We start from the raw sequence: 16,275 nt of genomic DNA, 5'->3' as shown, positions 1-16,275 counted from the left end.
CACTCTCTCCCTGCCTGCAGCGCATTGCAGTGACACAGCAGGCCTCTCGTTCAGCGGGTGCAGGGGAGACTGGCACCTCCGAGGGGTGCGGGAGTCACTCTTTCCCTGCCTGCAGCGCATTGCAGTGACACAGCAGGCCTCTCGTTCAGCGGGTGCAGGGGAGACTGGCACCTCCGAGGGGTGCGGGAGTCACTCTCTCCCTGCCTGCAGCGCATTGCAGTGACACAGCAGGCCTCTCGTTCAGCGGGAGCAGGGGAGACTGGCACCTCCGAGGGGTGCGGGAGTCACTCTCTCCCTGCCTGCAGCGTATTGCAGTGACACAGCAGGCCTCTCATTCAGCGGGTGCAGAGGAGACTGGCACCTCCGAGGGTGCGGGAGTCACTCTCTCCCTGCCTGCAGCACATTGCAGTGACACAGCAGGCCTCTCGTTCAGCGGGTGCAGAGGAGACAGGCACCTCCGAGGGGTGCGGGAGTCACTCTCTCCCTGCCTGCAGCGCATTGCAGTGGCACAGCAGGCCTCTCGTTCAGCGGGTGCAGGGGAGACTGGCACCTCCGAGGGGTGCGGGAGTCACTCTCTCCCTGCCTGCAGCGCATTGCAGTGACACAGCAGGCCTCTCGTTCAGCGGGTGCAGGGGAGACTGGCACCTCCGAGGGGTGCGGGAGTCACTCTCTCCCTGCCTGCAGCGCATTGCAGTGACACAGCAGGCCTCTAGTTCAGCGGGTGCAGGGGAGACTGGCACCTCCGAGGGGTGCGGGAGTCACTCTCTCCCTGCCTGCAGCGCATTGCAGTGACACAGCAGGCCTCTCGTTCAGCGGGAGCAGGGGAGACTGGCACCTCCGAGGGGTGCGGGAGTCACTCTCTTCCAAGGAAATTCTGCTGGGGGATTTGGGTTCGAACCCCCATTTGTTGTTGCTAGTTTGAAGCTTCTCTCTGCGTCCGCAGATCCCAAGGACTCGTTCCCTGCGGCGTATACAGTATGTCTTTGTCATGCTGCTCCCCTTGAAAATGTATATCGGTACCGAGTACCACTTTGCACTTGCAGCTCTCTGAAAACGATCAGGCCACTTTCATATTTATATACTAAGTATTACAATGAACATGCTGCTCCACATAATGGTGACGAGTATCTCTATACACATCTAGCCCACTCATAATGAACATGCTACAGTGTATAATAATGCAGAGTATCTCTATACACACCCCCTGCTAATTATTATAGTTTGACCACAGATATATAAAATCTTTTCTGAGACATGAATCATAATACGGTGCACACGTTAACCACACGTCTAGAACACGCAGCTGCTGTATCACCTTCATGTTGGCAAAGACAAAGGTTAGCAGAGCTCGTGTTATTGAGCTTCTAACACCTGCAATCCGCACCGCGTGACGTCTCGGCGACGCGGTTACTATGGAAATATCAATCCATCTCCATTGTAATCCCACGTGGGCGCAGCGAAGATTCTCTCGCCGTCACGCCAATCCTTTCATGGGTTTATATTTGCATGTCATTTGATATGTATTCTCTGAAGCATGTTAATAGCCTTGGACTCGTGACCACCTGCCTGGGCACCCACCGTCAAGGCCAGACGCTGCTATCCACTGCCCTTACTCCGTAACTCTTCCATCATGCCACTTAGATTGTAAGCTCTGCAGGGCAGGGTTTCCTATCCCGTGCTTGAATGTCTGATGCACTTATTGTATTACAAACCCCCGTATGCGGATATCTATTTTGTAACACGTTGTGTACAGACCGACCGCTTTCCCGGCGCCTCGGACTAAAGTCTTGACCTGGGGCCCGTGTTGGTGGCGGGGAGAAGGGGGGTGCTGGTGGGTTGTTGAGTGGGGATTAGGGGTGCGGGTAGGTTGCTGAGTGGGGATTAGGGGTGTGGGTGGGTTGTTGAGCTGGGATTAGGGGTGCGGGTAGGTTGCTGAGTGGGGATTAGGGGTGTGGGTGGGTTGTTGAGTGGGGATTAGGGGTGCGGGTGGGTTGTTGAGTGGGGATTAGGGGTGCTGGTGGGGATTAGGGGTGCGGGTGGGTTGTTGAGTGGGGATTAGGGGTGCGGGTAGGTTGCTGAGTGGGGATTAGGGGTGCTGGTGGGGATTAGGGGTGCGGGTGGGTTGTTGAGTGGGGATTAGGGGTGCGGGTAGGTTGCTGAGTGGGGATTAGGGGTGCAGGTGGGTTGTTGAGTGGGGATTAGGGGTGCGGGTGGGTTGTTGAGTGGGGATTAGGGGTGCTGGTGGGGATTAGGGGTGCGGGTGGGTTGTTGAGTGGGGATTAGGGGTGCTTGTGAGTTGTTGAGTGGGGGTTAGGGGTGCGGGTGGGTTGTAGAGTGGGGATTAGGGGTGCTGGTGGGGATTAGGGGTGCGGGTGGGTTGTTTAGTGGGGATTAGGGGTGCGGGTAGGTTGCTGAGTGGGGATTAGGGGTGCAGGTGGGTTGTTGAGTGGGGATTAGGGGTGCTTGTGAGTTGTTGAGTGGGGGTTAGGGGTGCGGGTGGGTTGTAGAGTGGGGATTAGGGGTGCTGGTGGGGATTAGGGGTGCGGGTGGGTTGTTTAGTGGGGATTAGGGGTGCGGGTGGGTTGTTTAGTGGGGATTAGGGGTGCGGGTAGGTTGCTGAGTGGGGATTAGGGGTGTGGGTGGGTTGTTGAGTGGGGATTAGGGGTGCGGGTGGGTTGTTGAGTGGGGATTAGGGGTGCTGGTGGGGATTAGGGGTGCGGGTGAGTTGTTGAGTGGGGATTAGGGGTGCGGTGGGTTGTTGAGTGGGGATTAGGGGTGCGGGTGGGTTGTTGAGTGGGGATTAGGGGTGCTGGTGGGGATTAGGGGTGCGGGTGAGTTGTTGAGTGAGGATTAGGGGTGCGGTGGGTTGTTGAGTGGAGATTAGGGGTGCTCACAGCCTATCCGGCAGGCTAAGGGCACCGTTGTAACGAAGTGGCCAGGCCGGCTGATCACAGTGCTGGCGCCTGACTTCCGGTCGGCTGGGCCCCCCTCAGTCGCATGGCCCGTGGCACGTCCCTGCGTGGTGGCCGTGGCTTTGCACACTGCTGCCACTATAAAAATATCCACGCGCAGAAATGTAAAGGTTCAGAGTATCGACGCGAGATCCAGTTTGGTTTCGAGTCTCTGCCGGCGTTCCATACAGCTCATTAGTCAGAGAGAATTGGAGGTTTATCTCTCACACCGTGAAGCAGGAAGTGCAGCATTGCATTGTAACAGCTCGGCACATCTCACTACAACTGGGCACCATCTAACTCTGGCAGGCTATGTACACACACACACCCACCAGACAGGCTACATACGCGCGTGCACACACACACACACACACACACACACACACATACGACAGGCTACGTACACACGCACAACCTAGGGTTACCATAATTCACCACTCCAAAAATGAGGACACCAAGCCACAACACTCATCGCGCACGCGCAGCCTGCTCTCATCGCGCACGCGCAGCCTGCTCTCATCGCGCATGCGCAGCCTGCTCTCATCGCGCACGCGCAGCCTGCTCTCATCGCTCACGCAGTTGTCTTTTATTCACGCATGCGCAAGCGGCGAACACCGAGTGTACATGCGCAAAGGGAAGTCATCCACGCATGAGCGAGCGATGAACGCGGCGCTCTCACATGTGCGGCCGAAAATCCCAAACGGTTTTAGCTATTTAAAAATTCCTCCCGAGCCGCGACTTTAAATAAAAAATATGGATGTATTGTAACCCTATGTGAGCCTCCTGGCCCGGCTCCGAAGGTCACAACAGATTGACTATAATATACAGTGGCACTGCTCAGTCTCTCAGACCTGGTCAGGGTGCTGGGTGGGTGCAGGCTGGGCTCAGTCTCTCAGACCTGGTCAGGGTGCTGGGTGCAGGCTGGGCTCAGTCTCTCAGCCCTGGTCAGGGTGCTGGGTCAGTGCAGGCTGGGCTCAGTCTCTCAGCCCTGGTCAGGGTGCAGGGTGGGCTCAGTCTCTCAGAACTGGTCAGAGTGCAGGGTGGACTCAGTCTCTTATACCTGTTCAGGGTGCTGGGTGGGTGCAGGGTGGGCTCAGTCTCTCAGACCTGGTCAGGGTGCTGAGTGGGTGCATGCTGGGCTCAGTCTCTCAGACCTGGTCAGGGTGCAGGGTGGGCTCAGTCTCTCACATTTGGTCAGGGTGCTGGGTCAGTGCAGGGGGGGCTCAGTCTCTCAGACCTAGTCAGGGTGCTGGGTGGGTGCAGGCTGGGCTCAGTCTCTCAGACCTGGTCAGGGTGCTGGGTAGGTGCAGAGTGGGCTCAGTCTCTCAGATCTAGTCAGGGTGCTGAGTGGGTGCATGCTGGGCTCAGTCTCTCAGACCTGGTCAGGGTGCAGGGTGGGCTCAGTCTCTCACATTTGGTCAGGGTGCTGGGTCAGTGCAGGGGGGGCTCAGTCTCTCAGACCTAGTCAGGGTGCTGGGTGGGTGCAGGCTGGGCTCAGTCTCTCAGACCTGGTCAGGGTGCTGGGTAGGTGCAGAGTGGGCTCAGTCTCTCAGATCTAGTCAGGGTGCTGGGTGGGTGCAGGCTGGGCTCAGTCTCTCAGACCTGGTCAGGGTGCTGGGTGGGTGTAGGGTGGGCTCAGTCTCTCAGACCTGGTCAGGGTGCTGGGTGGGTGCAGGGTGGGCGTGAATAAGGAGATAGAATAAGGACGGGCACCAGGAACTTTTTTGAATATAAAACAGGTGCTTTATTTAACATCCGTCTATACAGCTCCACAGTCACTGACATACATCTCTTGTGACAGAGACTCGTGGCAAACATCAATCACCTGGTAGCTCCCACGCCTACGCTGGGGAGGTAATTATTCTTGTCACCTGTAGTAAGGGATAAAGTGACCGTCTCTTGCTTAGAGTTAGTAATGGCCCATATCAGTGGCCCTCTTAGGAATACAGTCGGGCTTCGAGTTTAGCAACCCGCAAACTATGTGAGCAGGCTTCTTCCATACCTATGTGTGCAGGCTTCTTCCATACCTATGTGAGCAGGCTTCTTCCATACCTATGTGAGCAGGCTTCTTCCATACCTATGTGAGCAGGCTTCTTCCATACCTATGTGAGCAGGCTTCTTCCATACCTATGTGAGCAGGCTTCTTCCATACCTATGTGAGCAGGATTGTACTAGGGACCTTCCCGTTGGGCCAATTCAAACACACTCCGGAATTACTATTCTGAGAACACCTGTCAAGAGCACACAGCATCCTTATCCATAGTGAGAACAATCTCGAACCCGTACTACTACCCTTAATGGGCACATTCCTAACAGAAAACAACAAACGGTGACAGGACCCATCTTAATACACTTAGCTATACACACACACACAAACCTGTTTACAGGACTCACAGTGAGGACCCCAGTCAGACCTCTGAAGAAATTGTTTCTAAACCATCGGGTGGAGCGATGTACCTTGTATATGGCCTAGAGTGACATCATGGGTCACAGGACATACAAAGGAGTGGCAGTCCCTTCTGCATAGTTATCCTACATCACATGATGGAGACAGAGGTAATACCAGAGGGAGCCCACCCAGGTAACCCATTAAGGCAATTAACCCCTTATAAAATTAGGAGTCCTCAGATGGAGGAGCTACACATACACACGCTCAGTACACACACACACACACACACACACACACACACACACACACACACACACACACACACACACACACACACACACACCCCGACCTCAGACAGGCTGTGTACACATACTGTACATTCACACAGACCTCAGACAGGCTGTGTACACATACTGTACATAGACACAGAACTCAGACAGGCTGTGTACGCGCATTGTGACGGTAGGGCGTAGCCGGCCTTCATTAATAAAAATGGAGCCAGGCTGGCTGACTCTGAAACCATATGGCAAGGGCTGAGAGTGTCAGCTCTTGGGTCTAATATTGTACCTTACTGTGTTGCCCTGTAATGTTGTTTCCCTTATACTGTCCCCCATAGGGTTATAAGCTAGGAACTGTGTATGGGGGGTTAACTGTGTAAGCCCTGTGGGCTAGTTAATGCATTCTCTGTGTATTCCCTTTGCCTCATGGGCCCGTAGCTGCCTGTGCAGCTTATAAGTGGATTGCCTGGTATGGGTGGCCTCTTATGAGAAATAGCTGCAGGGCAGACACTTCTGGAACCCGAGGGGAATATTTGAGGGAAAAACAGGGTTAACCTGTATTGCCTGCCAGCAAGGTTTTAGAATCCCCCACATTTTAGGTCCAAATAGTGGAGTGCAAGCTCTTGGGTCTAAATGTTAGTTTTCTGAGTTTTAAAACTACAATGCATTTTGTGCTTGTGCTATGAGTGGGACTGCACACAGGACAAAAGGCAGCCACATGTCAATTAGCATCTCAATGCCACCAGCTCAGGTAAAGGGATAATACATGCTGGAAAATAAAATGAACCTGTTTTTTCCTTATTTCATGTTCCCTTAGCCCTAGAACTGTGACATCTCTTGTGTGTCAGTTTTAGGGGGGATATTTGGGTGGAAATACAAATATTAGTAGCATATTAGTGTTAACTAAAACAGCGTTACGGTATCTAGCACTAGTACATGATGCTCCAAAATGAGCTATACTGTACAGCGTTATACAGGAAAGAGAAAACCATAGATACATAAGGTGATGATACTCACAAAGAATGTAATACATTAAAAACGTATTGTTATTGCTTTAAAATGTAAGATTGAAGAACTGGAGATCATATGAGGAATGAGACAAGTAGATGTAATATACTGTCACGGGAGACCAGTGCTTATTGACACATTTATACCTGGATCCTTTGATTGAACAAAAGCGTGAAATAAAATAAATTGCTTTTATTCACATAAAGAACACACACAGCTTGAATTACAGAATTATCACGAATAACACTTACTGAAACGAAATAACAGGTTTCTGGAACGAAAATTCAAGCAATCCGGTCTGCAGGTATCAATTCCCAGAGCGAGGTTGGTACGCAAGCAGGAAACAGGACAGTCTTTTGGCTAAGGGCGCAACTTGCCACCCCTATAATTCAGCCAAATAAAAGAATCTCGTTCTGCCAATGCAGGATTAATTAGCCAATCATTAATCCTTGTGAATATTGGATGCTGGATACAAATCTTTAGTGGCAATGAAATAGTCTCTGTACCGCCCGCTGTAGCTTAGATGAATCTGCTTACAAGATGGAACTCTTAGATGGAACTTAAACTCAGATGACTAACTTTCTGACTGACTGCATGACTTTTTAAAAACTTTCACATGCCCCATCTTTTCAGTCTGCAGCGAATCACTGCGTGGGAACCAATTATCCCACTTTTAGCAAGGGTTTGCCAGGCATTCCAAAAACTGGCACAAAGCTTCAAGGTATGATGAGAACATGTGCGAACTTGGCACTTCCGCTGCTTGGCATACCTAGCCAAACCTACTTCCCTGGAGACCTAATGTCTCACTGTCTCCTGACACCTAGCCACCTGTCAGGCCAAAATGTTCCCCTCTCCTCCTCTCCAAGTAACACCTTACAATGTCTCCCCCGACATGCCAGAGTCATCTCCACGTGATGCCTTAGAAGTCCTGGACTTAAGTTATAACTCACTGTACTGGTGAATCCCAAATGTGTCTGCTAACAAAAGGTTTGACACCTCTACGTCCTGGCCTTTGAAGCTGAGATGAGCACCCCCTTATGCTTCCTATGTAAATGGGGTGTTTATCTAAATTACTTCCATGACATTACTTCAAAAACCTAACTTATAAATCTTGGGGGATGGTTAAAACCCCTTATTCAAAAAAATTGTTATCATAATTCATACATTTAACTCATGATATAATTTCTCTATGAACCCCTATCCTGGACTCGGGGTACCTGGGCATTACTTGGGTCATGTCCCTTCACAGGACTGCAGTCAGCAGTTGGCTGCGGAGCTGACACTCTACGCTTTAACTTAAAATGTAACCCCTACAACTCTCTCCACCTTATCCCTGGTGAGAGAGTTACGGAACCCCTCACTGGGTCCTGGGATTCGGGCATATCCCGGGACCTGGAATGTAACACAGTGCCCTGCCTGGTTTTACTGCCCTGGTTTGTGCTGAAGCAGGGGGATTTGGCGGTGAGCTGCAAACTGTGTTCTAGGGGGGGATTTTGTCCGGTGACCCGTGTTACTCATGTCCTCGGGAATCTGGGGGGATTCCTGAGTACATGTTTCGGGGTAACCTATAACAGTGGCCCCTGTCTACCCAACACACCCTGACAACATTTTACCGTAAAGTCACCCCTGAAACTCACGCCCGGCACATCCCCACTGGCTGGCACTCCTGGAACAGTAAAACCACATACATCTTTATTATACCAACAGTTATATACAACAATTGGGTTAAAGAGCTGACACAATTCCCCACGGGCACATTTTAGACGGGTTAAAATACATTTTAGGACTGCAGTCAGCCGTGGCCCGCAGAACTGACACTGCACAGTCACCTTTTATGACTCAGGGGCCCCCCAGCTGGGCATAATGCTTTAATTGGTGGCCTGGGGACACTTTCATCGTCACATATACTACAAAAATCTTACACAGATCCTAGGCATATATGAGGATCCGAATAAATATGGGAAGCAGTGATTTAGATGTGTGGTTAAAGATATGATAAAAAAATATATAAAAAATTCAATATAGATAATAGCAGATATACTATTCACACACACACACACACACACACACACACACACACACACACACACACACACACACACACACACACGGAGCGTGCATGCAGTTTTGTGAGACCACAGCATGGGGAGACTGCAAATGGGGGTTTGAGGGGAGTGTTTAGGAGGGGCACTGTAGGCAAGGTCAGTTGCATTTTAGGCTGCACCAAACTGTTGGGTGATTTATTTCTCCACAAACAACAAAACATTGGGCACGCTGTCCCTTTTAAAGGCAAAACACAAAGCATAAAAAGAAAGCCTACTTACTTACTAGACAGGACAAGCCCTAGCTACCTGACTGGCTAGATAAGCCAGTTACCAGCCCCAAATCCTACAACACAATATCAGGGAACAATATAAAAAGTCTTTATCTGAGTGTGCTGGTCCAGCATCTCTGGTTTCTCCATTCGAGTGTCAGATGCATGCGTTGCAGTCCTACTGCTCCCAGGAAGTCTCTCCTGTCCTGTTTCTGTGCAGGCTTCTCTGTGGTGTGAGGCTTTGGGGTCCCCGTTGTTCCCAGGCAAAACCTTCTGGTGAACAAGAAGCCTGGGCTCTGCAGGCGGGAGCTCGGTTGGTGCTGGGTGTGAATCCCAGCAGGGTTCCAGGAAATGCTCTGTGACCCTCATCTCTTGCCAAACAGGAATTGCAACTCAGGCCTCGGCCATGGTCAGCGCTTACGCGCTGAGCCGTGCTGAGGCGCGCTTGCACTTACCTGTGAGCCCGCAATGAGAGCGGCTTTAGTAGGGGCTCGCCTACGCTTCCGCAAGCGCGCGGAAGCGTAGGTCTTAGGTAATTTTTAAAATCACGCGCTTGCCGGAGCGCAGGGCCGGTCACGCGAGCGGTTCGCCCAATGAGGGCGAACCAGCTCCGTGACGTCACCGGCCCATCCCCCGACACGCCCCCTGACGGCACGCTGTCTAAGGCCAGGGAAAGCACCCGCTTTCTCTGAGCCTCAGCGCGCCTCAGCACGCACGCCGGAACCCTGGACGAGGCCTCAGACTGGGCCTCTGAAAAACAGTTACTTCCGGCCTTTTAAAACCCTGCTCAATCAGGAGTTAATATGAAGCAGCTGAGGCAGGAAATCTGAGAGCAGTGTGTAGTTTCCTTATCCTTACAGAGGGAGGGAGTTAACTCCTTCACTCCCTTACAGGGTGTATATGAGGGGTTTGTGTGGGGGGGAAGGGGGGTTTATTAGAGGGGTGTGGGAGTGTATTAGAGGGGTGTGGGAGTGTATTAGAGGGGTGTGGGAGTGTATTAGAGGGGTGTGGGAGTGTATTATAGGGGTGTGGGAGTGTATTAGAGGGGTGTGGGAGTGTATTAGAGGGGTGTAATAGGCATGTGTATCTATTTGCAGCTGGGAAATGTTGAAGGGTAGGGACACGCACGCGCCTCGGATAGACACACACAGTCACATGCACACACAGTCTCACACACGCCTCGTATAGACACACCCAGTCACATGCACACACAGTCTCACACACTCCTCGGATAGACACACAGTCACATGCACACAGTCTCACACACTCCTCGGATAGACACACAGTCACATGCACACACAGTCTCACACACGCCTCGGAAAGACACACAGTCACATGCACACACAGTCTCACACATGCCTCGGATAGACACACAGTCACATGCACACACAGTCTCACACTCCTCGGATAGACACACAGTCACATGCACACACAGTCTCACACATGCCTCGGAAAGACACACACAGTCACATGCACACACAGTCTCACACACGCCTCGGATAGACACACAGTCACATGCACACACAGTCTCACACTCCTCGGATAGACACACAGTCACACACACACACAGGCCTCGGATAGATACACACACAGTCACACACACACTCCTCAGATAGACACACACTCCTCGGATAGACACACGCAGTCACACACACACAGGCCTCAGATAGATACACACACAGTCACACACACACTCCTCGGATAGACACACGCAGTCACACACACAGGCCTCAGATACACACACAGTAACACACACACCTCAGATAGACACACGTAGTCACACACACACACAGGCCTCGGTTAGATACACACACAGTCACACACACACTCCTCAGATAGACACACACTCCTCAGATAGACACACGCAGTCACACACACAGGCCTCAGATAGACACACGCAGTCACACACACACAGGCCTCAGATACACACACAGTCACACACACTCCTCGGATAGACACACGCAGTCACACACACACAGGCCTCGGATAGATACACACACTAACACACACACCTCAGATAGACACACGCAGTCACACACACACACAGGCCTCGGGTAGACACACACACAGTCACACACACACACAGTCACACACACACTCCTCGGATAGACACACGCAGTCACACACACACACAGGCCTCGGATAGATACACACACAGTCACACACACACTCCTCAGATAGACACACACTCCTCGGATAGACACACGCAGTCACACACACAGGCCTCAGATAGACACACGCAGTCACACACACACAGGCCTCAGATACACACACAGTCACACACACACTCCTCAGATAGACACACGCAGTCACACACAGGCCTCAGATAGATACACACACTAACACACACACCTCAGATAGACACACAGTCACACACACACCTCAGATAGACACATGCAGTCACACACACACATGCCTCAGATAGATACACACACTAACACACACACACCTCAGATAGACACACGCAGTCACACACACACACAGGCCTCGGGTAGACACACGGTATTCTTTGTGTCCCAGTACATTGCTGCTCTCGGGCAGCCTGTGTGACATCTCCTTGCAGTGACCTCGGACAGAGCAAAGCATGCTGGGAGTGCCCTCAGGCCGGGTCCCTGTCTGTACTGAACCTCACGTCGCAGTGACACGTGACCCGCAGACAAGGGAGCATTGTGCGCCCAGGACACCCAGTCAGCAAACAGTCCGTGTCCCCTGTGTACAAGGCACCGGCTCAGTGTGTGTGTGCGTGCGTGCGTGCGTGCGTGCGTGCGTGCGTGCGTGTTCATACTTACACTGCTGGACGCTTTCATAATGCAGTGTTTTATAAGTTACCTGTTCTGACTCCCGGCTCCTCTGTGACTCCCTGCTCTGTGACTCCCTGCACTCCCTGCTCTGTGACTCCCTGCACTCCCTGCTCTGTGACTCCCTGCACTCCCTGCTCTGTGACTCCCTGCACTCCCTGCTCTGTGACTCCCTGCACTCCCTGCTCTGTGACTCCCTGCTCTGTGACTCCCTGCACTCCCTGCTCTGTGACTCCCTGCACTCCCTGCTCTGTGACTCCCTACTCTGTGACTCCCTGCTCTGTGACTCCCTGCACTCCTTGCTCTGTGACTCCCTGCTCTGTGACTCCCTGCACTCCCTGCTCTGTGACTCCCTGCACTCCCTGCTCTGTGACTCCCTGCACTCCCTGCTCTGTGACTCCCTACTCTGTGACTCCCTGCTCTGTGACTCCCTGCACTCCCTGCTCTGTGACTCCCTGTGCTCCCTGCTCTGTGACTCCCTGTGCTCCCTGCTCTGTGACTCCTTGTACCCCCCTGCTTTGTGCTCCCTGCTCTGTGACTAAATGCACTCCCTGCTCTGACTCCCTGCACTCCCTGCTCTGTGCCTCCTGCTCTGTGCTCCCCCTGTTCTTCCCTGTGCCCCTGCTCTGTTACTCCCTGTGCCTCATGCGATGTGATTCCTTGCACCCCCAGTCCTATGCCTCCTGTTCTCTGCTTCTTCTGACCCCTGTGCCCCTTGCACTGACTACCTGCTGCCCCTGTGACTGTATGTGTCCTTTGCTCTGACACCCTGTGCCTCCTGCTCTGTGCCTCCCTGTGCTCCCTGCTCTGTGACTCCCTGTGTCCCCTGCCATGTGAATCCCGTGTGCCACTTGTTCTGACTCGTTGTGTCACTTGTTCTGATTCCTTGTGTCCCTTGTTTTGACTCCCTGTGCCTCCCTGTGACTCGCTGTTCTGTGTCTCCCTGTGCCTCCTGTTCTGTGCCTCCTGTTCTGTGCCTCCCTGTGCCTCCTGTTCTGTGCCTCCTGTTCTGTGCCTCCCTGTGACTCGCTGTTCTGTGTCTCCCTGTGTCCCTGTTCTGTGTCTCCCTGTTCTGTGCCTCCCTGTTCTGTGCCTCCCTGTGCCTCCTGTTCTGTGCCTCCTTGTGCCTCCTGTTCTGTGCCTCCCTGTGCCTCCTGTTCTGTGCCTCGCTGTTCTGTGCCTCCCTGTGACTCGCTGTTCTGTGTCTCCCTGTGTCCCTGTTCTGTGTCTCCCTGTTCTGTGCCTCCCAGTTCTGTGCCTCCTGTTCTGCGCCTCCTGTTCTGTGCCCCCCTGTGACTCGCTGTTCTGTGCCTCCCTGTGACTCCCAGTTCTGTGCCTCCCTGTGACTCGCTGTTCTGTGTCCCCGTGACTCGCTGTTCTGTGCCTCCCTGTGCCTCCTGTTCTGTGCCTCCTGTTCTGCGCCTCCTGTTCTGTGCCTCCCTGTGACTTGCTGTTCTGTGCCTCCCTGTGACTCGCTGTTCTGTGCCTCCCTGTGACTCGCTGTTCTGTGCCTCCCTGTGATTCGCTGTTCTGTGCCTCCCTGTGACTCGCTGTTCTGTGCCTCCCTGTGATTCGCTGTTCTGTGCCTCCCTGTGACTTGCTGTTCTGTGCCTCCCTGTGACTCGCTGTTCTGTGCCTCCCTGTGACTCGCTGTTCTGTGCCTCCCTGTGACTCGCTGTTCTGTGCCTCCCTGTGACTCGCTGTTCTGTGCCTCCCTGTGACTCGCTGTGACTCTCTGTTCTGTGCCTCCCTGTGCCTCCTGTTCTGTGTCTCCTTGTGCCTCCTGTTCTGTGTCTCCCTGTGACTCGCTGTTCTGTGCCTCCTTGTGCCTCCTGTTCTGTGTCTCCTTGTGCCTCCTGTTCTGTGCCTCCCTGTGACTCGCTGTTCTGTGCCTCGCTGTTCTGTGCCGCCCTGTGACTCTCTGTTCTGTGCCTCCCTGTGCCTCATGTTCTGTGTCTCCCTGTGGCTCCTGTTCTGTGCCTCCTTGTGCCTCCTGTTCTGTGTCTCCTTGTGCCTCCTGTTCTGTGCCTCCCTGTGCCTCCTGTTCTGTGTCTCCTTGTGCCTCCTGTTCTGTGCCTCCCTGTGACTCGCTGTTCTGTGTCCCCGTGACTCGCTGTTCTGTGCCTCCCTGTGCCTCCCTGTGCCTCCTGTTCTGTGCCTCCTGTTCTGCGCCTCCTGTTCTGTGCCTCCCTGTGACTTGCTGTTCTGTGCCTCCCTGTGACTCGCTGTTCTGTGCCTCCCTGTGACTCGCTGTTCTGTGCCTCCCTGTGATTCGCTGTTCTGTGCCTCCCTGTGACTCGCTGTTCTGTGCCTCCCTGTGATTCGCTGTTCTGTGCCTCCCTGTGACTTGCTGTTCTGTGCCTCCCTGTGACTCGCTGTTCTGTGCCTCCCTGTGACTCGCTGTTCTGTGCCTCCCTGTGACTCGCTGTTCTGTGCCTCCCTGTGACTCGCTGTTCTGTGCCTCCCTGTGACTCGCTGTGACTCTCTGTTCTGTGCCTCCCTGTGCCTCCTGTTCTGTGTCTCCTTGTGCCTCCTGTTCTGTGTCTCCCTGTGACTCGCTGTTCTGTGCCTCCTTGTGCCTCCTGTTCTGTGTCTCCTTGTGCCTCCTGTTCTGTGCCTCCCTGTGACTCGCTGTTCTGTGCCTCGCTGTTCTGTGCCGCCCTGTGACTCTCTGTTCTGTGCCTCCCTGTGCCTCATGTTCTGTGTCTCCCTGTGGCTCCTGTTCTGTGCCTCCTTGTGCCTCCTGTTCTGTGTCTCCTTGTGCCTCCTGTTCTGTGCCTCCCTGTGCCTCCTGTTCTGTGTCTCCTTGTGCCTCCTGTTCTGTGCCTCCCTGTGACTCGCTGTTCTGTGTCCCCGTGACTCGCTGTTCTGTGCCTCCCTGTGCCTCCCTGTGCCTCCTGTTCTGTGCCTCCTGTTCTGCGCCTCCTGTTCTGTGCCTCCCTGTGACTTGCTGTTCTGTGCCTCCCTGTGACTCGCTGTTCTGTGCCTCCCTGTGACTCGCTGTTCTGTGCCTCCCTGTGATTCGCTGTTCTGTGCCTCCCTGTGACTCGCTGTTCTGTGCCTCCCTGTGATTCGCTGTTCTGTGCCTCCCTGTGATTCGCTGTTCTGTGCCTCCCTGTGACTTGCTGTTCTGTGCCTCCCTGTGACTCGCTGTTCTGTGCCTCCCTGTGACTCGCTGTTCTGTGCCTCCCTGTGACTCGCTGTTCTGTGCCTCCCTGTGACTCGCTGTTCTGTGCCTCCCTGTGACTCGCTGTGACTCTCTGTTCTGTGCCTCCCTGTGCCTCCTGTTCTGTGTCTCCTTGTGCCTCCTGTTCTGTGTCTCCCTGTGACTCGCTGTTCTGTGCCTCCTTGTGCCTCCTGTTCTGTGTCTCCTTGTGCCTCCTGTTCTGTGCCTCCCTGTGACTCGCTGTTCTGTGCCTCGCTGTTCTGTGCCGCCCTGTGACTCTCTGTTCTGTGTCTCCCTGTGCCTCCTGTTCTGTGTCTCCCTGTGCCTCCTGTTCTGTGTCTCCTTGTGCCTCCTGTTCTGTGTCTCCCTGTGCCTCCTGTTCTGTGTCTCCTTGTGCCTCCTGTTCTGTGCCTCCCTGTGCCTCCTGTTCTGTGTCTCCTTGTGCCTCCTGTTCTGTGCCTCCCTGTGACTCGCTGTTCTGTGCCTCGCTGTTCTGTGTCTCCCTGTGCCTCGCTGTTCTGTGCCTCCCTGTGCCTCGCTGTTCTGTGCCGCCCTGTGACTCGCTGTTCTGTGCCTCGCTGTTCTGTGCCTCCCTGTGACTCGCTGTTCTGTGCCTCCATGTGCCTCGCTGTTCTGTGCCTCCCTGTGCCTCGCTGTTCTGTGCCGCCCTGTGACTCGCTGTTCTGTGTCTCCGGCAGGTGAATCAGGGGAACATGCCCGGGATAGAGAGCACCTTCCTGGCCATGGACACGGAGGAGGGAGTGGAGGTCGTGTGGAATGAGCTGCAATTCTCAGACAAGAAGATCTTCAAGGCCCATGAGGTGTGAGCTGGAGAAGACGCCCTGCCCCATCCCCACGTCACGGGGTATCTCCCATCCCCACATCACGGGGGCATCTCCCATCCCCACATCACGGGGGTATCTCCCATCCCCACATCACGGGGGTATCTCCCATCCCCTCCCCACGTCACGGGGTATCTCCCATCCCCACATCACGGGGGTATCTCCCATCCCCTCCCCACGTCACCGGGGTATCTCCCATCCCCTCCCCACGTCACCGGGGTATCTCCCCTCCCCACATCACGGGGGCATCTCCCATCCCCTCCCCACATCACGGGGGCATCTCCCCTCCCCACATCACGGGGGCATCTCCCATCCCATCCCCACATCACCGGGGTATCTCCCATCCCCTCCCCACGTCACCGGGGTATCTCCCCTCCCCACATCACGGGGGCATCTCCCATCCCCTCCCCACATCACCGGGGTATCTCCCCACATCACGGGGGCATCTCCCCTCCCCACATCACGGGGTATCTCTTATCCCCACATCACGGGGGTGTCTCCCATCCCCACATCACGGGGGCATCTCCCC

The 16,275-nt window shown here is 54.1% G+C and overlaps 1 protein-coding gene across 4 annotated transcripts in view; it reads left to right on the top strand.

Annotated features, from left to right (window-relative positions):
* Positions 1–16,275, top strand: part of NRBP2 (nuclear receptor binding protein 2) — a 137,542-nt gene that overhangs the window by 32,660 nt on the left and 88,607 nt on the right. For all 4 annotated transcript variants that reach the window (XR_012790740.1, XM_075581129.1, XM_075581127.1 and 1 more), the window contains exon 3: positions 15,603–15,725. Coding sequence is in view for 3 of the 4 variants with exons in the window: in XM_075581129.1 (XP_075437244.1) it covers positions 15,603–15,725 (123 nt within the window). In the remaining variant the exon portion in view is untranslated. The remainder of the gene's footprint in view (positions 1–15,602; positions 15,726–16,275) is intronic.

Source organism: Ascaphus truei, chromosome 2, assembly GCF_040206685.1.
Source record: "Ascaphus truei isolate aAscTru1 chromosome 2, aAscTru1.hap1, whole genome shotgun sequence".
Lineage (NCBI taxonomy): Eukaryota > Metazoa > Chordata > Amphibia > Anura > Ascaphidae > Ascaphus > Ascaphus truei.
This window is presented reverse-complemented; position numbering and strand designations above follow the sequence as displayed.